This window comes from Bombyx mori, chromosome 13 (genome assembly GCF_030269925.1).
Source record: "Bombyx mori chromosome 13, ASM3026992v2".
NCBI classification, from domain to species: Eukaryota; Metazoa; Arthropoda; class Insecta; order Lepidoptera; family Bombycidae; genus Bombyx; species Bombyx mori.
The window spans coordinates 8,611,011-8,635,282 of record NC_085119.1 but is presented as its reverse complement, the minus strand read 5'-3'; the positions used below and the strand labels follow the sequence as shown (position 1 = coordinate 8,635,282).

Sequence of the window (24,272 nt, the reverse complement as noted above, 5' to 3'; positions counted from 1 at the left end):
AACATTAAAATTCAAATATGGCTTAGAGACGATTGATAATATATCATTAACCCCGTTAATTGGTCCCAACAAGAGTTACTGTTAGTAGATTACATGGTTATACCAAAGTTTGTGATTGGATAATGTGCAACATAATGAATGTGCAATTTCTTAAAAAGTAGCATAGCAATAATTCAATAAATGTTAAAAGTATACATCTTTATCTTTATCCTTCGAGCACCTGTGTTCTGTGTTATTTAAACCTCTCAGAATTTATTGTGCAACATTGTTCTATGTTAATATTTTTTTGTAAATTTTTATTATAGACAAATGGGACAATTTGCCTATATATTTTATTCCTGAACTTACAAAATGGGACAAAACCTTCTCAACATCAAATATTGATATCATTTATTTTTTGAACAACCACTTTACAGTTATTATAGTTCGTAAGTTTTATTTACCTCCATATTTCTAGGTGAAAATTTTGTATCTCAGTTAATTTGTAAAGAATTTACCATCACAAATTCACAACTTATTGGAACTGACAAGTCTACTAGTGAATTGTTCAGTGTGAAAAGTGCTTTTTATTTTGCTTTGGAGAGAAATATTTAATCGCTTCCGTGCCATATGAATCATGGTAGACACAGTCATATTTATTGCACTGAATATATATAACAAATGTAATTCTGTAAAATGTGATTCTTACATGAACATGTTTACTTAGTATGTTTTGTAAAAATATATCAATCTTTAGTCCAAATATCAAATGGAGTGAATGACAAGTCAGGCAAGGATACTTGGCACGGAATGTGTTAAAGTGAGTTTAAATAATCAATCTGTGTGATACATACACTCTACTCATAATTTATTACTACCTATCACAAGATATTTATAAAAATATTGTTGGCCACTGTTAAATATGAAAGCTAGCTATGAAGAGAAATCACAATTTTTCATAATAATAATCTTAATGTATTAACTTTTATAAAATTGTATAGTATTTTGTTTGGGACTTTTGTAAACAGTATAAATTTTTCAATATTTTTAAGGCTAAATGTAAAACTCATGTAGAAATATAGTGTGCGTCTATTACAAGTTTCCTTTGTCCAGTCGCGCTTGGTCGTTTCTGAACCCCAATCCCAGTCACAATAAATACTTTTTGGAATATATGTTTAAATTGGCTAACTATCGGCCAACATCTTTAGGCGCTTCAGTTACTGGAGGCGCGGCAGGGGATGACGAACCGGACGTTGCCCACACAATAATGATAATAAGCAACACTGCACCAATAGCACCTATAATTAACATCATCTTCAAATTCTGCCACCAATACTTGCGCTTAAGTTTTCCAGCTTGCTGTTCAAACTGTGCAGCCCCATGTTGCAGCGCATCTGCGCGATTATCTAGTTCCGACAATTTTTGGTCTCTTTCCAAAACTTTCTCGACATTGACACGCATAATGCCAACAACTTCATCTACTTTGGCTTGTGTTTGTGCCAAGCGTTTGTCGCTTACTCTTGGTGCGGAACTTCCTCCTTGTTCTTCCATTTTTACTGTATATTATGAACTGTTTTTATTAAATTTCAATGTGAATGTAACTAGATTAATGCAGAATATTATTATTCGGTCACTGGTGACGGGCGTAGAATGTAAATATGGCGTCACCACAGACTAAATAGAAATATTAGGATTAGGGATGGCGGATGGCGCTCTAAGATTGATTGCTTAACCAAAATGAAACGATTTTTAATCGATAAATAGATTTCAAATAGTAAAATTTCGAGATTTTTGTATTTCATTTATAACGTTTCAAAGCTGGTAACTTGATGAAATTTAACGATTTGATGCAGTGGTATTCAACTTTATTTTAAGGCAGTGTATAAGGTATATACGGATGAACTTTAGTACGATTTTGTAACAAAAACCACAGCCATTTATTCAATTTTATTCGCCATCGTTGAAATATGTTTATAACCATCGCTCATGATCATCATCAACAGCACAACCAGGTCAAATAGTATTCAAAAAATGTAATGGAGGAGAGTTTATTCCAAAACTAAATTGTATGTAGCAAGAAATCTTTTTGAAAACGCAGTGGTTTTAGGTTCGGCTATGGCGACAGAAATGTGACGATAAAAAAAAAGAGATCATAAACAACGTTCAGCGATTTTATTGACTTCAATTCTCCCTGTCAAAGCTGCCCTAATTAATAAATTACTATGAACACACGTTTTAATCTGAGGAGACAATTCACTAATAAAATAAATGAATTCGCATAACTTCGGTCAATCAATTTGCATTTCCACCAAAGATTCATTCTTCGATTTCATTTGTAAAATCACTTCCATTTCAATATTCATACGAGGCTTTGATTTTTGTAATACAAGATTTCATTACATGAGTTTCGTTCCCTTTGCTTTTCCAATAGACAAGTTTAGCAAAAAACAGAGAGCAAATACATAGAGCATAGATAATACATGACATAGAGTATACATTATTAGTGATCAAAGTGGTCGTTCGGTCGTTCCCTTTTCTCTTTGTGCATTGTAGCCGATAAAAGCGTAAAGAAAAATAATTAATTAGGTCCTTCATCCAAAATGGTTAGTAAAATCTTTAATTTAATCTAACGTATCTTCATTGTTACTGATACTTATAAGTAAAAACGACGTATTCAGTGAAAACTAAGTGAAAATAGAACCCGATGCCGTATAACCTCACGCACGTGTACATGTAATTCTAAATTAAAATTAATTTAATACAGGTATCATTAAATCCAATTCGTATCCTTAAAAATGAAGCAGAAGAGGAGAAAGCTGAAGTTGCCCGGATGTCCAGTTTCATCGGTGCTATTGCCATAGGAGATTTGGTAAAGAGTACTTTAGGTCCCAAAGGAATGGATAAGATCTTAGTTTCCTGCGGGAGGAACTCTGGTCAGGTAAAATTAACTGTCTTTTTATTAAACATTAATAATGTATGCTGTGTTTTGAAATGTTTTATGCATAAAGAATTTTCGCTTCAGGTCGAAGTAACAAATGATGGTGCTACGATATTGAAATCTATCGGTGTGGATAATCCTGCTGCTAAAATCCTAGTAGATATGTCTAAGGTACAAGATGAAGAAGTCGGAGATGGCACCACATCTGTTACAGTTTTGGGTTAGTTTAAACTTTAGTGACAATAATGTTGTCTTTAATTTAATTTTTTTTTATTGCCCTTGTAAGCAGACGAGCATACGGCCCACCTGATGGTAAGTGGTTACCGTCGCCCATGGACTTCAGCAATGCCAGGGGCAGAGCTAAGCCACTGCCCACTGTTGAGTACTCTCCACAAGCCTCGTTTGAAAAAGAACAAGCAAGCAAGGCGCTAGGGAAACACCTCGGCCAACACATTGACTCTGTACATTGTTATAAATTTAAAAAAACTTACCAAATAGTTGAAATATGTTTGTAAATATACTATTTTTAACATATAATCAGATTTTTTTTTGTAATTCATGTAAACGCATCTCATAATGATAAAAGTTCTATTTAAATTCAGCTGCTGAATTACTTCGAGAGGCTGAAAAATTAATTGAACAAAAACTGCACCCTCAAACAATCATTGCTGGTTGGAGAATTGCTTCTGATGCAGCCAAACAAGCTCTTGCAGAAGCTAGCTTTGATCATCAGAAGAACTTAAATGAGGCTTCATTAAGAGTGGATTTAGAAAACATCGCACGGACCACACTGAGCTCAAAGATCCTTTCAAATCACAAAGAGTGAGTAGTGAAAACCAGTATACTGTGAAATTACATTGTTTTCAATACCAATTGAAAAATATCTTTATTTATTAGCTATATCTGTGACATACTAGTATATTAATTCCAATATTATTAGATATACATATATTTTAATTCATTAGGTCTTTTATTTTCCAAGACTTATTGCTGTATTGCTAATGTTACTATGTGTATTTTTTTTTTGTAGGGCAACTCAATTTTATCTACCAGTGTTTGCAATCAGGGTCTTCATTAGAATGTCTAAGTTCTGATTTTTTTAGAGTTGTGATCACCAAAGATTTAGAGGACAACTTTATATCAATGAGTTGAGCGTAAAAAGAGTATAAGTCATGAGAATCTGCTTTAAAAATAATGTAAATTTACCAGTAATGGCTGAATAATTATAACTTTTGGCTAAGAATCATAATTTCTTTTGTCATTTAGCTGTAGCTTAATAGCAGATATAAAAAAAACTGTAGTTTGTCTATGTGTCAGCTTATCTAGAAAATATTGGCATCAGATTATCTAAGCCCAAAAAGCAGAGGTTAATTAAAGTCATTTCTCATATTTTTTAACACAGAAACTGTACAAATGGGGTGAAATGTTTTATGAGATTTTTATTTATTTATTACACTTCATGTTAAATTTACATTGGCGGAATTAATGCCTAAGGCATTCTCTACCAGTCAACCAAAGGTAGTGCCGAGATTTATATTTTTTATCCAAATTACTAAAGCTTGAGGTATTTTTTTAATTAGCCTCAATAGTGCACTTAGTCTCAAGTGCTATCAGAGCCAATAGGCATTACGATATACATACAACATAGTTGCATAAATATTCAGGCCAAAGACAGTATAAACTGTATAATATTCTTTCAGGCATTTCACAAAATTAGCAGTTGATGCAGTTTTGCGTTTGAAAGGATCTGGTAATTTAAAAGCTATCCAAATTATCAAAATATCTGGAGGTCTTCTTGAAGAGTCATTCTTGGATGAAGGGTTCTTGCTAAACAAAAAAGTAAGTTTTAAAAAAACCTTTGAATGATTGAGTTTTAGTGCTCTTTAGTTTTTCTATTTGATCATTACATTAATAAAGAAAAACAGTACCTATAGATACAAAAATTTTAATGGGCATATTATTTCTTATAGGTTGGTGTACATCAACCAAAGAAAGTAGAAAATGCTAACATCCTTATTGCAAACACACCAATGGACACTGACAAGATTAAAGTGTTTGGTTCCACAATTAAAGTGGATTCAATGGCCAAGATTGCTGAATTGGAAGTAGCTGAGAAAGAGAAAATGAAGGACAAAGTGAACAAGATTTTAGCACACAAATGTAATGTCTTCATTAACAGGTGAGATTGTTTTGCTATAAAGATTTGTATAATTGCTCTATTTTTGGATACTCAGAAAATATTATTATAGATTACTTATTATTATACATTACTTATTCTTATACAAAACTGATTGCTGTTGCAAATATTGGTTCTTAATTATTATTTTTCAGTCAGTGAGTCATAAGTTGTTTTTATTTTGTATTTGCTTAGTTGGTCAAGTTAGCTCCGATCTGATGTTAACCAATTACAAGAGCTTATAGATTTCAAAATGTAAACAGAGGTGCCCAGATTGATATCTTACATCACTGTTTTTATTTTAAATTAGGCTGACCGAACCTAATTTAAGTAATTTATTATTTTTACTCAAGAGTAGAACATAGCATTAAACTTTTTTTTACAAACCTGATTATCTTTCTATTTATGTAGTGTATTAGTGAGGGTAATTGTTCTCCTTTTAATAAAGTAATTGCTAAGTGGGGGTTACATAAAGACACACAATGAATTGATTTGTTACCCAACACATGTGCTAATTCATTATTAAATAACAAATCATAATAATTTATTTCTTTCAAAAAAGATCTCGTGACCCAGAGTATATATTCCAACGTATTTAAATGTTTATTGACTAAACTATAACATGACTTTGCTTGTTTCTTCAATAGGTGAAGTCAAACTAACGACCCCAGCGCTTCGTTGATACATAATGTTAATGCAGATATGATTAAAACAATATTTAAGTAAAATAAAACAAATTAACTGCATAGCATCTGAAATAAGCATAAATATGCTTATATTAAATTAATCTCTTGAAATTTTTGTGTTTGGAAGCCTAAGAGGGTATCTTATTATGGTAATTTTAATTTTCAGACAACTTATATACAACTACCCAGAGCAGTTGTTTGCTGATGCTGGAGTAATGGCAATTGAGCATGCTGATTTCGAAGGTATCGAAAGGCTTGGCTTGGTCACTGGAGGGGAAATTGTGTCAACATTTGACTCACCAGACAAAGTGAAACTTGGTCACTGCAAATTGATCGAAGAGGTAAAATGACATATTTTAAATCATAAGAAAACCTCTTCTCAATAAGAGATTTGCTGTCAATGCAGAAAATTTGTCTTTTGATCTGTTGCTATACCGATGTTCCTCAAGCATGGTTTTTTAACTTTTTTATCAATCTTCTGGTGCATAACTTGCTTATCAATATCAATTGAAGCACATACTCAAAGTAGACATTTTAAATATCTACTAAAAAGTGCATTTGTGGTTTCACTGTTCTGTTTGAGTTTTTTTACAACCTATTCAAGTACATATCCCAATCTTTTAAGGATAAAGTTTTTTTGTTTGGTTCAATTGAGTTTTTGCTGTAGTAACTACTTAATTGGCAATGTTTGTGGTGTGATGTTGTTTTCTGTCACCCAAATATATCAAAAATAAATCATAATATTAGGTAGCTATTTATAAAGTAACATATTTATAATCGGTGACCACTCACAGGTTCTGATTGGTGATGAGAGCTTGATCCGCTTCTCTGGTGTAGCGTTGGGCTCGGCTTGCACGATCGTAATCCGTGGTGCCACGCAACAAGTTATCGACGAAGCTGAGCGTTCACTCCATGATGCGCTTTGCGTGCTTGCTGCTACTGTAAAAGAACCGAAGGTCATATGTGGAGGAGGTATGAATTACTTAATAAAAGACTAAAATAAAACTATGTTTAATATATTTTACTTTTGCATTTTACATGACATTTACACAAAATATATCGCACTTTTAGAATTATACAGACCCATTTTGAAATTTTTTATTTCGACTTTAATTAAAAAATTGACCTAGAACGACCCATCATCAGCTGCTCTTTTTAATCAAATGACCGAAAGTAGCTTATAAAGGGACAAACTTATCCATAGGTCTCTTTCACATCATCCTCCTCTTATGTCTATTCCGTTTGAAAACTTTATTCAACGTTTTACAAAAAACACATTTTTTGGGTTAGGTCTCTATAATTCTAAAGGTGCGATGTGTGATTAATTAAAACACAATAATGTGTACCTAGTGTGATGGTGGGATATGGTGAGGCGCATCAAATTTGCATCCTCCATTGCTATATGTCAAGAGTGTAACGACTAAGAAGACAGTATATAACTGTAATATTTGTTATAGCAAAATGATGCGTTAATCTCTTTTAGTTGGGATAAAGGGTGTCATAAATTTACAAATATATTTTTTTACAAAGACTCGCAGATGGACTGTCGCAGTCACTGATCAACTTCGACTGTCTGGACTGAACACCCTATTATCTATACTGGAAATAAAATCCATATGTCAAAGCATTTTTTGCATGTAGGGGCTGGTGAAATGCTAATGGCAGAAGCAGCTTCCCGCGCCGGCGCTCGCACAGCCGGGAAGGAAGCCGCAGCAGCCGAAGCCTTTGCAGTCGCGCTCCGGAGACTGCCGTCCGCTGTCGCCGACAATGCTGGCTACGACAGTGCTGATCTCATTGCTCGACTCAGAGCTCATCATTCTCGAGGAGAAAACACTATGGGATTAGGTACTCTAATTTCATATTGTACTAGCTGTACCCGTCCGCTTCACTGAGCACTTAAAATTATTATTATTATTATATATTTTTTAATGGCAATCTGCCGATACTTTCAGCAATTTCTGCCAGTGTCGTGTTATGGCTACACATGGAACATTGTCGAGCTATTTAAACACACTTTTTATTATGAAAAGTATCCAATTTTGGCAATAATAATGGTGCCTGGGACTAACACAAAATTAATGTTACTATAAACTTACATATTATAATAAAGATTATGTACAGAGAGTAATGCACTACATATCATTATAATTTTATAGAGTTAGTAGTTAAAAACTTAATAAAAGCACTTATAATACGGGGATCTGGGAACAGTGAGAGGTTGTGGCGGACATTTACCGGCCGTTGAATTTTCAGTTCGCTAATAACTTGGTCTCATATGAATGAGTTGTTCAAGCGACAATTGAGGAAAATGTGATCTATACTGCTGTCGTCCAAACCACATTCACACAACGAATTGTCACGTATTCTAATTTTATATAGAAATACCATTTAAAATTAACAGTATTATTTCTCACCCCCACAAAGATTCTCATCATTAACGCCCCCGCAACTGGTGTAGGGAGTCCAACACTCATATAAATATTAGCCTATCCATTAAGTACATGTATTTTCTACATGGATACCAAGTTTCAAGTCAATCGGATCCATGGTTCAGTAGTTATAACAGAACATCAGTAAAAACCACTACTATTAGTATAGATATTGATTCTAAAGCGATTATTAAAAAAAAAACAATAATTTTTATTCTTCAAAGGTTTTAAAGGTAATTCTACATATAGTATTGATGATCTAATTGTATTATCATACATTTTCATGTGCAGCAGGCTTTTGTGGGTCACAGCTATAGTTAAAACATCAATTATAACAAAAATACATATATTTTTAATATGGTCATCACAAGGAAAAGCTTACAAAACCAAGAGTTGTTCATTTCATTCCATATTATGTTATATCACATTCTGTGTTATATGGAATATTCTATATAACACCACCACTTCATCCTCTAATTGTAGTTCTAACACTCATCACTAACAATCACATGAGAATGGTATGTATGTGGTGCTTTATTCAGTTCTTAGTTAATGAGGAGATTTGTTGCGTTATACTTGTCGTGCAGAGCAGATAATCTACTTGAGACTAATGCCATAGTTTTAAGCATATGGCTATGTCAATACAGGGCAGGGTCAAGTGGAGACAACTTCTGAGGACCCTATGTACCAGCAGGGTACCCTAGAAATACAACAACAACAAGATGTCAGGGAGGGAATCTTTTTAGTTTAATTCAGATTCAGTTCAGAATATTCTTTAGATTTAGATTTTGAAGTCACTTGCAGATCCCCACAAGTGGCGTCCATTAGTCCAGGCGCTTGTATGTAGTGCATAGTTAAATTATAGTTATTGTGACTAAAATGGGGTGGTAAAAAATACATAGAATGCGCGATTTGGATTAAACATTATATAGAAATATACCACAGATAGAAAAGTATCAGATAAAAATGATATAAAAATATAATATTGTGTGATTTTTTTCCTTTAAAAATTACAATATATGTATGTATGTTTGGTCCAGTTTATCTGGATCAGGGTTTTAATTTTCCATTAAAATTAATTATCAAACTGAAAAACATCCCCCGCATTTAAAAATTGTAAGCACAATTTGAATTGTTTTTTTTTGTTCATAGATATGCAAAACGGCACTGTTGGTGATATGAAGAAGTTGGGTGTGACCGAGTCGTATGTCGTAAAGAGACAGGTCCTGTTGTCTGCGGCTGAAGCGGCCGAGATGATTCTTCGTGTCGATAACATTCTGAAGGCAGCACCCAGACGCCGCGGACCCGACCGTCGCCCATGTTAAGCTTTTCTTCACTGAAAACCATCATCCCAAATAAAACAGTAACATTAGGGTAAACCATACAACCGCGGGCACTCCAACATTCTTATACAATTGGCGCCGAAGAATAATATTAGCATTATATATGGGCATTAAAGTACTCTATAGTTTCCTGGTATATTCAGCCTAAAACTTGCTTGCCGAATTCTATAAACATAAAAAAAAAACTCATGTAAAACATTCCACAGAGTGACGTAAATCAATTGGCACTCAATTTTCTTGATGTGCCAATCCGTGAATGAGGAGTACAAAAAATAATATGGTTTACCCTATAACACCAGAGTAATTTCAATCATCTCTAAACTAAACTATGGTTTAAATATTAAGGCCTACAAATTGTGATTACAAATTTAATAGATCCTAAATTTAAACTTTCGGGTTAACATTGAAATAATGTCTTGGGATGTACTCTGGCTGACTAAGAAAAAATATTGAAAACTAATGCTGTTTTAATTAATGAGAAATGGAGTTATATTTTTGTATATTGATGCATTATATAAATTTAAAATCTTATGATGATGGTTATTGATATTCTTGTATTTCAATACTAATATACACTTGATCCATTAATACGTTTACATTGTTTTCAAATTCGAACTCTGATAAAAATGATTCATCACTCAAATGTTTTTGAAATGAAAATGGTTCACAAATTTTATTTTAGTTCATTATGCTTTTGAAAGGGACAAACAAGCTTTATTTAGTAATGTGTTTTATTGAAATGTTCATCTTTTTTTTCTGTTAGTGTTGCTAGCAATTACACGTAATTAATGAGAGTTTCATTTTAGCTTTTAGTTTATTGGTCTATAATGCTAATGCCTTTAGTAATTTTAGCGATGTATTAACGATATTTAATAAAGTATCTAACTGAATAAATTATTCTTCTTTATGTACCTAATTATTTATTTGAATACGATACCAAGGGTGCCTGTCCACTGGATCGGAGCGAGGCAGCAGAGCGGAGAAACTGAGAAATATTAATAAGATTTTGACAAAATCAAAGTTATAAGATTGAGAAATGATTTTGTGCATTTTTATTGGTTATCACTTCGATAAAGCGGCACGACACGAGAACCCTCTCATCGTGGCCGCCGGTAACTACATTCCCGATCCTGCGGACAGAATGGAAAGCAGTCGACCTCGCCCCAAACACGTCATTTCGGATCCTCCCGATCCACTAACGGTGCTTTTAGGTAGCTCAAGCACCAGTCACCGTAAATTAACCCTCAGACACAGCCCACTGAGTTTCTCGCCAGATCTCAGTGGGTCGCGTTTTCGATCCGGTGGTAGATTCTGCGAAGCACGGCTCTTGCTAGGGTTCGTGTTAGCAACTTCGTCAGGTTTGAGCCCTGTGAGCTCACCTACTAGTTAAGGTTCCGCTGGAATAGCCTCTCGAGGACCAGCTTAGGTAGGAAAAAAAAAGGTTAATATTTCTCCGCTCCTGTGGACAGGCAGCCTAACTCAACCCATCGGTGTGTGTATATTGGCGGACTTCATGATTAAGACCTTTCAGCAGACTACCAAGCCTGCAGAAAGGGCACTGCTGGGCTTGCATAAATATCTGAATCCCGTGTTTTTATGGTGTTGATAGTCGCAAAAGAGTATCGTAGACCAACAGAAATATTTTGACAATGTGTCACATCTGAAACTATTAGCTTTGGAACTAGTTTCATTTTGTTCTGGGGATTTATAAGCTTAAAAGTACAGAACTGGTTAATGCAGACAGTGGAACTGTGACTGCTGAGTCATATCACTAACATTCTTGAAGAGAATGTAGTGCTATAATCAGGATAATTCGATCAAGAATTTAACTTAATAGACGATAATGCACGCCCCCACAGTCCGATGTACTCTGGCGATTACTTGCAAGAAGTGGGGATACAGGTTCTCGATTGGCTATCACGAATTCCAGACCATAATCCCATAGACCATTTATGTGACAAGCTCAACGTCTAGTAAGACAGCGGGAATCCGGAGAACATGTAACAGCTGAAAACGGCTTTATTGAAGGAATATGAAAACATACCCCAATCTACCATTAAAAATTTAAAAATAGTCCATGAAGAAAACGATAGTTTGTTAGCGGTAGGCAGCGGCTTGGCTCTGCCCCTGGCATTGCTGAAGTCCATGGGCGACGGTAACCACTCAACATCAGGTGGGCCGTGTGCTCGTCTGCCTACAAGGGCAATAAAGTTTGTGTTATGAAAGCCAGAGGAGGCAATATCTCTTACTAAAGAAAGATTGACATTAGCAAAACTAATTTTAAAATTTTTTTAATCAGAGTGATGTAGTATGGTTTTCTTATTACTTTATTTTACTTGTGTATTGCCAAAAACAAAATTGGTCAATTTAAAAATTCATTATTTCATTTAGGAATGAACATAATGAATAAATAATCAATAATTTTTTTATTGCTTTGATGTGTGAACGAGCTCACAGCCCACCTGGTGTTAAATGGTTACTGGAGCCCATAGACATCTACCATAGATGATACTACATAGATATAAGTTCTACGGTCTCAAGTATAGTTACAACGGCTGCTCCACCCTTCAAATCGAAACGCATTACTGCTTCACGGCAGAAATAGGCAGGGTGGTGGTACCTACCCGTGCGGATTCACAAGACGTCCTGCCACCAGTAATTACGCAAATTATAATTTTGTGGGTTTGATTTTTATTACACGATGTTATTCCTTCACCATGAAAGTCAATCGTAAAAAATTTTTGAGTACGCATTTCATTACAAAAATTGGTACCCGCCTGGGATTCGAACATTGCTGCATCGCTCAACACGAATGCACCTATCCTTTAGGCCACGACGACTTCTAAATATATTATAAAGAGTTAGTTATGAAACAGTCACGACAACCGACTTGGTAGGCGCCCCAATTTTATTGTGCACCAGTATATTTAGTAGTCAATACAATAAAATAAGCGGAAGGAAAAATGGCGTCATCCACTTTGAGGCGTGAGGTCGCAGTCTCAATTGTATTGTCTAACAACCGTTCCTTCCACGCATCACGCCGGCACACCACTGATTCGGAGCAGAAAGCGCTTGGATGATGGTACCACCTCACGCGCGCTGACAACAAGCCTTGCCAATAGTCAAGACAGAAATTGGAGGGAGATCTCTACTGAACTATGTTAAGATAAGAGAATTCTCAGATTTATCTCAGAATTTCCAGATACGCTATTACTACATTACTAGAGGTCCCGCAGTAGTCGAAATTCGACTATAATTAATTGGAATTGTAAGTTTGTACACTATTATGATTGTATTTTATACTTCTATAATCACAATTTTGCCAAGACTACACTATAAAAAATATTAACAAAGACAAACAATATTTAATGTATTCTCAATTTGACAAATACATGGTATGTAGTGTGTGTAATGTTTTCTTTATTTATGTAATGCATCTTTTATGCATTATTTAAAAAAAAATAGTAGCATTGTGCACTTTTTCTCTATATTCTCTATAAGTGTGGAAAATTTCATACTCCTCCGTCCGCGCAATTTTCGTAAAAAGGGATACAAAGTTTTTGCTTCACGTATTAATATATAGATTACATTATTATTATTGTTTTACAAAAAACTATGTGTATTCTTAGAGTTTTAATTGTTATCTTATCCTTCAAATAAACCCTTGGGACCCGGCTCGTTTCTAAAATAAACATCTTTCTAACGCAATATTGCTTTATGGCTTACGATAGCGATTTCAGAAAATGACAAGGTGCGTCGGTGGCAAGGGTTTCGTTCGCCTCTGTCATCTTTAACTGACTTATGAAATCTTCGAAGAATTTCAAACTTTGCAGATTGTAAAAAATCAGGATTTATTCTTTGAATGTTTTCTGGAAGACAATAGAAAAAATAAAAAGACAAATCTTATTTTCGGAGAATTCTTTCACGCGAAAATCGTCAACTACCTTTGAACCGAGAAAAAAGGTAATATAATTTTCCCTTATTATTCGATTTACAAGGATTCGTCCCTTCAATTTTACTGTCGCATAAACGTGTTACTCACTAATAAATGTACGTGTGAGATATCTATTATATGTATTAGTTCTATAACTTAAGAAATCAGTTAATAACGCCTAACAACAGTATTTTGGAACTTAAGTAGGTACGAGTATAAATGTTAAGATTAAGGCTTGGTGTAATTTTATGATAAAGCTCGGTATGTTACCAAAATAAAGTTGAATAGACACCCAAATAATCATTTTGCCGCATACAAATAGTTCCTCAACATGCGATTGTTGTTTATGGAAAAGGCAATTCAAATATTGCTATAATTATGGGCCATTTCGTTTTCACTGAGGCTAATAAAGCTAAAGTTGCAGAGTTTTCAAGAAAACATTAATTTTCCGTCATAGTCATTAACTTGTAAAACATAATTTGATATGGTTGAATGTCAATATTATTTATTTGGAAAACAAATCGGTGTCGTTAAAAATCTGCAAGCGTGGGTACCAATCCTAATTATTTTAGCTGCAAAACATTCGTGCACTCTGGTCTTAACTGTAAATTAGTCGTATTGCAATACTAATGGAAGTTCCACTTCAAGTATAAAAGTCAACCGCACACTTTATGAGTTTAGGGACCTTGGTAACCACTTAATACCAACCAGGCGAGATCTGAGCTGTCCATATCAAAAAGAAAAAAGTATACCTAAACAAAAAACGTAATTAACATGGATGATGAACTTTAAAACTCCTTTTTAAAAATAAATTCTGTGTTTCGATCGGAAGACTCGTAACTAACAGCGCGTTTATTTTAACTCGCTTTCCTATTTTCACATTGTAGGCGACAATTTGGATAAATGGTACATCCTTCGTCGACCGACTAAATTATTCAGTCCCAACTCTTGGTCCCACTTCTTCGCGTGACAAGGAGAGGATTGCACAATAAAGTGGAATATTTAGAGAGTAATCACGTACGCAACTGAGGGACTTTGAGTGGCTTAGTGTGCCTACCCGGCGCCTGTTTTCTACAATGGCATTTCTACTACCGTCATAAGAAGTCCGTAAAACAAGAGCATTCCCTCCGTTTGAATAAAAATGGCAAGTGTACATGAAAAATTAATACAGAACGTTCTCTTTTATCCCCATAGGCATCGGTTTTATATTTGCCGTAAAACCTTTTCCATATTACAATTCTTTTGAATTGCAATAGACGATAACGAACCCGAATAATAAAACACTCGCTTAAATAATTTTCAAAGAATGATCCAACGATAAAATTTCTTCCCATATTATTAGGGATAAAGCCGATTAAACAAGAATGACTACTAATTTTGCGTACCTACCTTTTCCGTATTCTTCAAATAGATCGGTAGTTATAGCATATATAATACCATAATATATAATAGTATACAAACGTGTACTGTACTTCTAATGAATAGCTAATAAATTTCTAAAGTGGCGTTAGTGAATGCAATAAAGCATAAATGTCATTGGAGTAATGGCGAATTCTTTAAGTCGTTTAAGTACTCAGTCGCATTCGTAACTTCCATTCAAATTGTTATGCAGAAAATAAACTGCATCGTAATTATTGTGTATAACGTTTGTAATAAGTTTGTTTTGTTTTACGTTAACGTAGGTACGCTTCTAAACTACCTAAATACAAAAATATTTTGTTGTAAGATATCAGAGGTTCATCAAATAGCATGCGTAATTTCGTATATCATGATATAAATAAATATGAATGAACATCAAATTTTTTTTTGTGATTGAATCATGAATTATAACTTCATGTTCTCATTATTAGATAGATACGAAGTTAAATGCAAGTACCACAGGCATAGTTAAGATACGCTATCCAATTGATATATGAGTCGACTATTATCAAAGCCGGCAATGTGACTTTTGGACAATTGTTGGTAATTCAGAAAAACGAATTATTGACTTTGTATTCCATTGGCAGTCACAAAACTCTTCTGAACAACATCTTAGATAAATAACAGGTTAAGTATTAACCTTTATTTAATGCAGGTTTTGAACCGTATTCTTTGAAGGAGACGATTATATTCAAATCAATCTGTATTGACATATCAATAATTTTTTTTTGTCCAAATGCACAGATTGCCGCCTTTGATAATAGACGACTCATATATGATTATATATTATCCTTATGTTAGGCTAAGCTAGAGGGGTCAGCTCCACCCGAGCCGCGCGCATTCCCTCCGGCCCCCGCTGCCCTTACGGTCAGTTGGGCGACCGTTGCGCGTAGAGGAGCACGGCCGAGAAGGGAAAAGGAGCCAGCACCGACGACCAACGCGGAAGGCCAACGAGACAGAAACCCTGCCCCGCTCAAGCCTAAGAAGAAAGGTAGAAAGAAGAGACTTCGAGCTCCGCGCTCGCAGGCCGTTATTCTGAGGCTGCACCCGGAGGCCATCGAAAAGGGGCTCTCCTACCGGGAGGTGCTCGCCGAGGCGAGGGCCAGCATCGACGCCGGAGCCTTAGGGATCCCCATTGAGAAGGTCCGGTCAGCAATAACCGGAGCCAAAATACTCATAGTGAGCGGCGAGGACCAGATCGCGAAGGCCGACTTGCTGGCCGAGAAGCTTAAGGAGGTTCTCTCTTCTAAGAGAGTAACGGTGACAAGACCGATAGTGACCGCTGCAATCCGCATAAGCGGACTTGACGATTCGCTGACGGAGGAGGAGATATGCACCGAGCTTGCGCGCATCGGCGAATGCTCCGTCGATGCAGTCAAGGCTGGCTCTATCAAGCCCGGATCCGGAGGAATGGGCCAGGTTCTCGTTCGTTGCCCGATAGCAGCGGCGAAGAAAATTGTTACAGTGACGAAGCTGCGCATCGGGTGGAGCGTTGTTCGCGTCCACCTGCTGGAGGCCCGGAGGCTACAATGCTTCCGCTGCCACGCGTTGGGCCATGTGGGTGCGCGGTGCCCGTCGTCGGTCGACCGCAGCCACGACTGCTACCGGTGCGGACAGACCGGCCACGTGGCATCCGGATGCACACTGGCACCGCGATGCGCCGTCTGCGCCTCCGCCGGGAAACCAGCGGACCACACTTCGGGGGGCAAGGCCTGTGCAAGGCCCCCGAGAAAACCAAGGAGAGAGGACGTCGCTGCACCCGCGGCCGCACCCGTTGCTGCAGACCGAAGTCAACTCGGCGAGACGACGACTCCGATGGACGTCCAGCCTCCGTCGGGCACAAGGAAGACCGGGGCTTTATGAAGAACCGGGCATGCCGATGAACCGAGGAGGAAGTCGTGAGGAGGAGGTCGTGGACCTCGGTTCGTAGGCAGTGAAGGCGGAGCGGGTGGTGCGGGCAGAAAGCCCCCACCCGGCTCCTGCAGGGGCCGTCGATTGCTGGGTGCGGGGGCGCCCGGTGCTCGGCACTAAGGTCCTGTGGGGTGGTGGTGCGCTGTGGCTCTGGTGCGCCCCTCACGAGTCGTGGAGATGAGAGGGGGAAGAAGTCCCCGGTGGCAGATCCCGCCCAACGTAACATTGGGGTGGGAGCCGGCGAAGGCGGGCCTATGGCGCGCACATGGCGGTACCTGGGTCCCCGCCCAGCCGGAGTGGAGGAGCTCGTTGGGGTTTAGTCGGTAGTCGTTAAGCTGGGCGGGTTTGGCGAGAGCTGAACTTAGCCCAGCGCGCCTTTCTAAAGGCGTAGTCTCCGTGGACCAATTGGTTGAGGGCGCGGACCTCGGTTCGCGACTTCTTCTTCTTTCTTCCACCGGAGGCGCGGAGTCCGACATAACCCGGTCCGACCCCCGTCGGCAGGGTATCCGTAAAGACTAGGATTCCCCATCGATACCAAAAAAAAAAAAAAAAAGGCTAAGCTAGAGGGTCGTACGTTATTATGATGTAATACGAACAGAATGTTCACGCAGAATGATGAATGATATTGGTCTTCGATAACTTCTCAGGATATTCGTGTGTCCAAGATACGGCGAGCTACTACTGAAACACATAGTTATCTACGAAAATAACATTATCCATCCAATACTTGTTCACGTCGGAAGTTGGGCTTTTATTTTAATTGCTTATCCGGGTGAATAACATTAGATGGCTTACGTCGGCACGGTTAGGTTTTAGCCTGCCTATTTATGATTTGAGACAATAATCGGGTCCCAGTTAACGGTTAAAACAACCGTTATTTTGAACCAATTGAAAATTTTTACATGACGTGCAAGGTAAACAAGGACCACCTTTTCGTTACCCTGAATATATGGACTCTGGTAAACTTTCTTAACAAAGAGGCAATATTGAAAAGTTGTTAATTACTGACAAAGTGGAAGGAAAAAGATCGCGGGGCCTCCGCTCAATTTGTCCAGATTAATTCCAGCGTCTATGATGCTGTCCGAGTAGCTGAAGACAAATCCTCGATATCTTCTACTCTAATGCGGCATTTTAAATTTTGTGTTTCTTTGTTAATATCGTATCTATATGAGACGGTACTATTCACTTATAAGATAAGTATTGCCCCGTAAGTTGGTGGTTGGTGTTTGTGACTACTGTACCACAGAGTTCTCATCCTATTCCCGGTATGGGTATATTTATAAATATTTTTCGTATTCGTAGCCGTATTTCCTTATCTGGTATGTTTCCGTCATTTATAATAAAGAAGAAAATCCTAGTTTGATAAATGTGAAACATATGTGTATTTATACTTTTTTTTTTTTTTTTTTCCACAGGAGAAAATCGCCGGATCCCCACCCGCGCGGCAGGTGGGGTATGTGGGAGTTGAACCTCACTAAAAACTCCTGCCGCTCACAACCGGCGCCCTACCTCGGACCGGGCCGGAGCCCAGTCGGGGCTATTGAAACGGCGGGACAGGGTTGACGCAGAGCACATTACATCCATCCCACCGTCCCACGGACGCCGGACCGGTGGCCGCCAGCGAAACGACCACCGGTTCCCTCGTTCAGCGGGCCGAGAGCCCGCTTTGATGGCGCCGCGTTACACCTTCCCCCAGAGCGGTCGGGGGAACGCGGTCTGCCATCACCCGGCTTCCTATTGCGGGTGAGCGTGCAAGCACGCCACCCTACGTCTGGGTCTCTCCCCGCACAAAACGGGTGGGACCCCTAGCTCTTAGGGGGCCAGGTCACGGATACGACCCCGGTCCCGACCCCCTGCTCGGCGGCGGCGGGTTTCTGCGTAGTGAGGAGAGCTTTCCCTCACTCGCCCCGCCGCCTCCTTCTGCGAGATGGTGCACTCGCAGAAGTCGAGCATAGCCTTCCATGACTCATCGCTGCCAAGCATCGACGCCACGACGCCAGGCAGCGACAAGTCAGGTCCTATCTTTGCGACCAGGACACGGCGCTGCACCTCCCAAGCGGGGCAGACAGCGAGCGTATGCTCCGCCGTGTCCAGGTCGTGTCCACAATGGTGACACCTCGTCGTCGGCTCAGCCCCTATCCGGCGCAGGTACTTCCCGAAGCATCCGTGCCCGGTCAGCACCTGCACCAGACGAAAGGTGAGACGTCCTTCGCCACGATTCACCCAGTCATCAAAGACCGGGTAAACCGCCTCGACGGTCCGTAGCCCCCACGTGGGGTTGGCCAATCGCCTCGACCACGACTCGAGCACGGACCGCCGAGAATGGGCCTTCCGCGCCCTCAGCTCACTCTCGGGGACACGCGCCACGCCCCGAGCACGGAGCTCGCTGCGCCACCGATAGTCGGCAGCGAGCGACTCCGCCTCCAGCTCCCATGGCGGCGTCCCCGCCAAAACACACGCCGCCTCGAAGGAGACGGTGCGATACCCGCGGATGACCCTGATGGCAACGGTGCGCTGCGGCCGGCGCAGAAACCGAGCCATAGTGGCCCGGTTGCGCGGCTCAGCCCACACAGGTGCACCGTACAGGACCATCGATCGCACCACCCCCGCGTAGAGGCGGCGCACAACCTGATCCGGTCCCCCAATATTCGGGAGCAGCCGGCTCAAAGAACCGGCCGTCCCCATCAATCGGGGGACCAGCTCCGCAAAGTGAGCACGAAAAGCCCACCGGCTGTCCAACACGAGGCCGAGGTACTTCAACTGCACCCCGACCCCTATCCGGACGCCTCCAACCACGATGTGGGTGTCAACTGGTGGCGCCCTCCGCGGCCCGTGAAACCACAGAGCCTCGGATTTACTGAGCGCCACGTCGAGACCCAGACTCCTTATCCTTCCGACGACGAGGGCCACTCCCGCTGTGGCGAGACGGGCAGACTCCCTAAAATCATCCCCCCGGGCCACGACCAACGTGTCGTCCGCGTAACAAATAACGCGGAGGCCCGGGAGGAGGGCGCCCCTCAGCACCCAGTCGTACCCGATATTCCACAAGAGGGGGCCGAGAACCGACCCCTGCGGAACACCACGCACGACCGGAAAACGATGAAGGGTCCCACCGTACCCGGTACATACGACCGACCTGGCCCCCAAATAGGACCCAACCAGCCGGCGGAGGTAGAGGGGCACTCCATGCCTCTCCAGTGCCCCCCCTATCACGGTCCAGGGCAGAGTGTTAAATGCGTTGGCGATGTCAAGAGACACCGCCAGCGCCACCCCACCCCGAGAAACGGCCTCGTCCGAGAGGGACCGCATGCGAAGAATTGCATCCACGGTCGAACGGCCCTCCCGGAAGCCGTACTGCTCCGCCGACAGGTCAGGCCCCACCCCGACCAGGTGCCGAACGATGCGGGCAGCCAGAATACGTTCCAGCAATTTTCCCGCCTCGTCCAGCAGCACGATAGGACGATACCCGGCGGCTGTATCCACCGGGCGCCCCTCCTTCCTCAACAACACAAGTCTACCCGTCCGCCAGAGCGACGGAAACCGTCCCGACTCCAAGCAGCCATTATATAGCTCAAGGAGCCGGTCCCCCAGGGCACCGAGGGCCAAGGCCAATACCCGGCCGTGGACTCCGTCCGGGCCGGGGGCCGTGTCTTTCGCAGTCATCTTGACAACGGCCACCCGGAGCTCTGCCTCGGTAATACGGGGCACCTCAGCAGGAGCTTGGCCGTCGACGGTGTCAGACGGCCCGCCCATAGCGGGAGGGACAAAACCCTCCCGCTCCTGCGGGAACAACGCCGAAACGATGTCCCGCAGCTGCTGGGGCTGGAGACGCTCAGTCATAGAGGGGGCCCACGGGCGCAACTTGCCGCGTACCAATTTATATGGGCTCCCCCACGGATCCGCTTCGAGCGCCTCCAAGAGTCTCTCCATGTTCTGCTCCTTGGCCCGCCTGATGGCCAGCCGCAGGGCGTCCTTCGCAGCGCGATATTCGCGGTGCAGCCGAGCTTCCTCCTCCGCGAACGCGACGGGCTCGTCGCGCCGCAGGCGGCGGCGACGGCGGTGTCTAGTGCACCGGCGGCTCGCCCGAATGGAGACCGCACGCAGTCTTGCAATTTCGGGCGACCACCAGGGCGACTGTCGCCGTCCAGAGTGCCGAGAGCCGACCCGGGGCATCGAGGCATCACATATGCGGTGCATCGCGCCCCGGAACCATTCGGCCTCGGTTTCCACATCGACAGGTTGTGGGCGCTTGGGCGCCCACGCCGCCACCATAGAGGCCTCCACCAGGAGCTCCCTGTTCAGGAGCTTCAGTGCCCACCTAGGGAATGACCGGGATGCACTCTGCGGGGGGTCAACCCCGCGGGCACCTGCAGCCAGCGTCGGCGCAGGGGCAGAAAGATCGTACCGGATATACCGGTGATCGGACAACGATTCCGCCCCCACCACCACTCTCCAGCCGAGGATGCGCCGCGCGACGGGCGAGCTCGCGAACGTCAAGTCCACGATAGACTCGCCCGTCCACCGCACGCAAGTCGCGATCGAGCCCCTATTAACGATACAGAGACCGACCGCGACCGCCCACTCCTCCAGCAGCCTACCACGAGCGTCCGTGAATGGGGAACCCCAAGCGACAGACTTCGCATTGAAGTCCCCCGCCAGTATCACTGAACGGGGAGCGAGGTGACGAGCGATCACCTCTAGCCCGTCCAGGAACCGCTCGAACTCGACGGTAGGCCGATTCGGAGAAAAGTACACCCCGATCACGACGATATTTTCTAACTGTACCGCGACGATCCCGGGGCCCCTGGTCACCATCGCCAGGGGGGGGACCATCGCGGTTCTTCTGATATGTATGGCCGCCAAGCCATCAACGTCCCCAAACCAACAGTCATCCGCTGGGGGAACGAAGTATGGCTCGGCGACCACAGCCACGTCAATTGACCACTCCGCCATGGTCTGGAGCAACATGTCCTGAGCCCCAGCGGAGTGGTTCAAGTTTCCCTGCAGGAAGCGATAGGTGTGATCCATTAAGACTGAACCACATCCATCGCTCCCTCCCCTACTCCATTGCCCCCGCTATCGGGCGCGAACGCCTCAGCGGGGGACAAAGTGCCGGCCGGTGCTCCCCCGGCCAACCGCTTCTTTTGACGCCGCTTAGCTTGGCGGCGCCGATTTCGTTCAGCATTCTTGCTGGCCGGAGGGCAGGCCTTGCCCCCGGCCCGGTGGTCAGCCTTGCGCCCGGCCGCCGCACATAATAAGCAGTGCGGCGCAGCCGAGCACACGGCCGCCTTGTGTCCCGGCTGACCACAGCGAAAGCACAATCCGCTGCGGTCAACGGCACTCGCGCATTTAGCAAGGCAGTGCCCAGTGCTGAAGCATCTGAGGCACCGCCAGGCGCGTGGTTCGAGAAGGCGCACGCGGGCCGCTATCCAGCCCACGCGCAACCTGCCCGGTTCCCCCGACGGTCTCCCGGGCGGAGGAGCAGCCAAGGAGGTGGCCGCCTCTACCGGGCAACGCACCCAAACAGAGCCAGCCCCGGTATAACCGAGGCGCAGCTCGCCTACGGTTATATTCTCCAGGGCGCAGTTGCCCCGGGCGGCAATAGCCGCCGCCACCTCATCCTTAGTGGTGCAGTCGTCCAGGCCGGTCACTCTCAATTCAGCCATTTTGACCGGCCTGTGCACTCGAACCTCCTCCTCAGGCAGAACCGTACGGAGCTTCGCCGCCAGACGCTCCGCGATGCCGGAACTATCGGCACCGGGACACTCTAGTAGCTTGGCCCCATTGGCCGTCAGCCTACAGCGGAGGCCCTCCCCCGCCCCGATCTCGTCCAGATCAATAGCCGCGCACGCCCGGGAGACTACATCTCCGTATGACACGCCCTTGGCCTCGGCGGCCGGCAGCAGCGTTAAGACCACTGCCGCCGACCGCGGCGCGCGCGTCGACTTCTTCTTCGTCTTCTTTTTCTTGGCGGCCACAGGCGCTCGACCCTGTTGGGGAGCAGCCTGAGACGCCGCAGTGGCCGGTGCTCCACCCACTTGGGGAGCTGTCGGTACGGCCCTCTTGGCACCCCGCCGGGCCACCACATTCCACCCCTCGTCCATGTTAGACGGGGGCGGGGGCAGCGGACGGGGTTGAGGCGCTTGCGATGTGCACTTCGCGTTAGCGCCGCCCCCCCGCTTGGCTCTGTCTCGCCCCGGGCCCGCCCTAGTAGCTGGAGCCTGTACGGGGGTGGAGCGGGTCACTGCAGCACCCGACACCGCGGCATGTGTAGACGCAGGCCGTTCAGCGTCACCAGCGACAATACGTTTCGCTTCGAGAGCCGCCAGCCCGCCACCCAGCCTTTCCATTACAGCCTGGACGGTGCGATCGATAATCTCGTCCAGGCTGTAGCAATTCGGTTCCGGCAGGCCCAAGATCCGTGGCCCCGCGGATCCCTGCTGCCGCTCGACGGCCGTCGCCTCCCTAGACCGCGGCGACGGGAGACGCGAACGCCGCTGTACCGCGCGCGATGGTGGCAGCACGGGCCACGGGTCGCCAGCCGCCGCTGAGGGACAGGGACCCCGAGGGACCCCGGAGACCAGCGGCGACACCGCCGGCACAGATGCCGGAGGAGTCCGCGACCCAGCGGCTAATAATGTTTCGATTTGGAATTATGAACGAAAATCTAGAAATTTCAAATTAGTAGGGTCTTAAGCTTGCATTAATTTTCGTTTTAACATAATAAAATTAAAGACTAGAATATTAAAATTCAATTTCAATTATTTGAGCTCGAAATAAATTAAGCTATGTATATTTGAAGTATCACCTATCGGCTGATCATGTCAGTGGGACAGGTCTTCAGTTAATAATTATTGAAGTGAAACTTCTTTAGGTGCATGAGGGTAACATTTTTACAGAACGTCACGCAGGTATGCAACGGAACTGACATCAAATTAATATTGAAATTAAGTACTTGTCAAATGTCAGTAGTAGTAGTTGTTGTATTTTTCCAACTGGAAAGGCAAATGTATCATACCATACAGTCTAATATTTTATATTTTTTTTGTGGAAAATGTTAATAGGAATTGAAATGAAATGAAAAGAATTTGGAACATTAATCAAATAGCATGAAATTAAATTAGTCAATTCAATTGGCAAAATATTAGTCATTTACAATTTAGAAATCTTAAACATAATGTGACTGTCAACACTGAGGTTTGAGATTGACATTTGACAGACTTTTGGCGGGAATATATCTTCCTTTTTCCCTTCCTCTAAGTCTCGGAAATCTAAAGTTTTAGATTTGTATAAATATAAGCAAGACTTATAAATTAGTTCGCCAAAAAGTTTCACTTCTGACATGTGTACTTTGTAGGTACGCACTTTTTTAATTTTTAAGTTTTCTTCATGTAAACGGAAACTGACAACATTTCATTGCTCAGTATCGAAATCGTACATAAGAACTGCATGTGACA

At 42.8% G+C, this 24,272-nt stretch overlaps 2 protein-coding genes across 2 annotated transcripts; one reads left to right on the top strand and one right to left on the bottom strand.

Annotated features, from left to right (window-relative positions):
* Window positions 1-330: 330 nt before the first annotated feature.
* Window positions 331-1,660, bottom strand: LOC101741305 (synaptobrevin-1). Its single transcript, XM_004927805.5, has one exon. It carries the CDS (start codon window positions 1,528-1,530, stop codon window positions 1,168-1,170), a length of 363 nt encoding a protein of 120 aa, XP_004927862.1. The 5' UTR covers window positions 1,531-1,660; the 3' UTR covers window positions 331-1,167.
* Window positions 1,661-2,485: 825 nt separating this feature from the next.
* LOC692797 (chaperonin containing t-complex polypeptide 1 beta subunit) lies at window positions 2,486-10,461 on the top strand. Its single transcript, NM_001046644.1, is given in 10 exon segments — window positions 2,486-2,582; window positions 2,744-2,917; window positions 3,002-3,137; window positions 3,520-3,739; window positions 4,618-4,756; window positions 4,888-5,096; window positions 5,946-6,120; window positions 6,574-6,751; window positions 7,421-7,624; window positions 9,361-10,461. Coding segments are annotated over 10 exon segments (1,611 nt in total). The 5' UTR covers window positions 2,486-2,579; the 3' UTR covers window positions 9,534-10,461.
* Window positions 10,462-24,272: the final 13,811 nt, after the last annotated feature.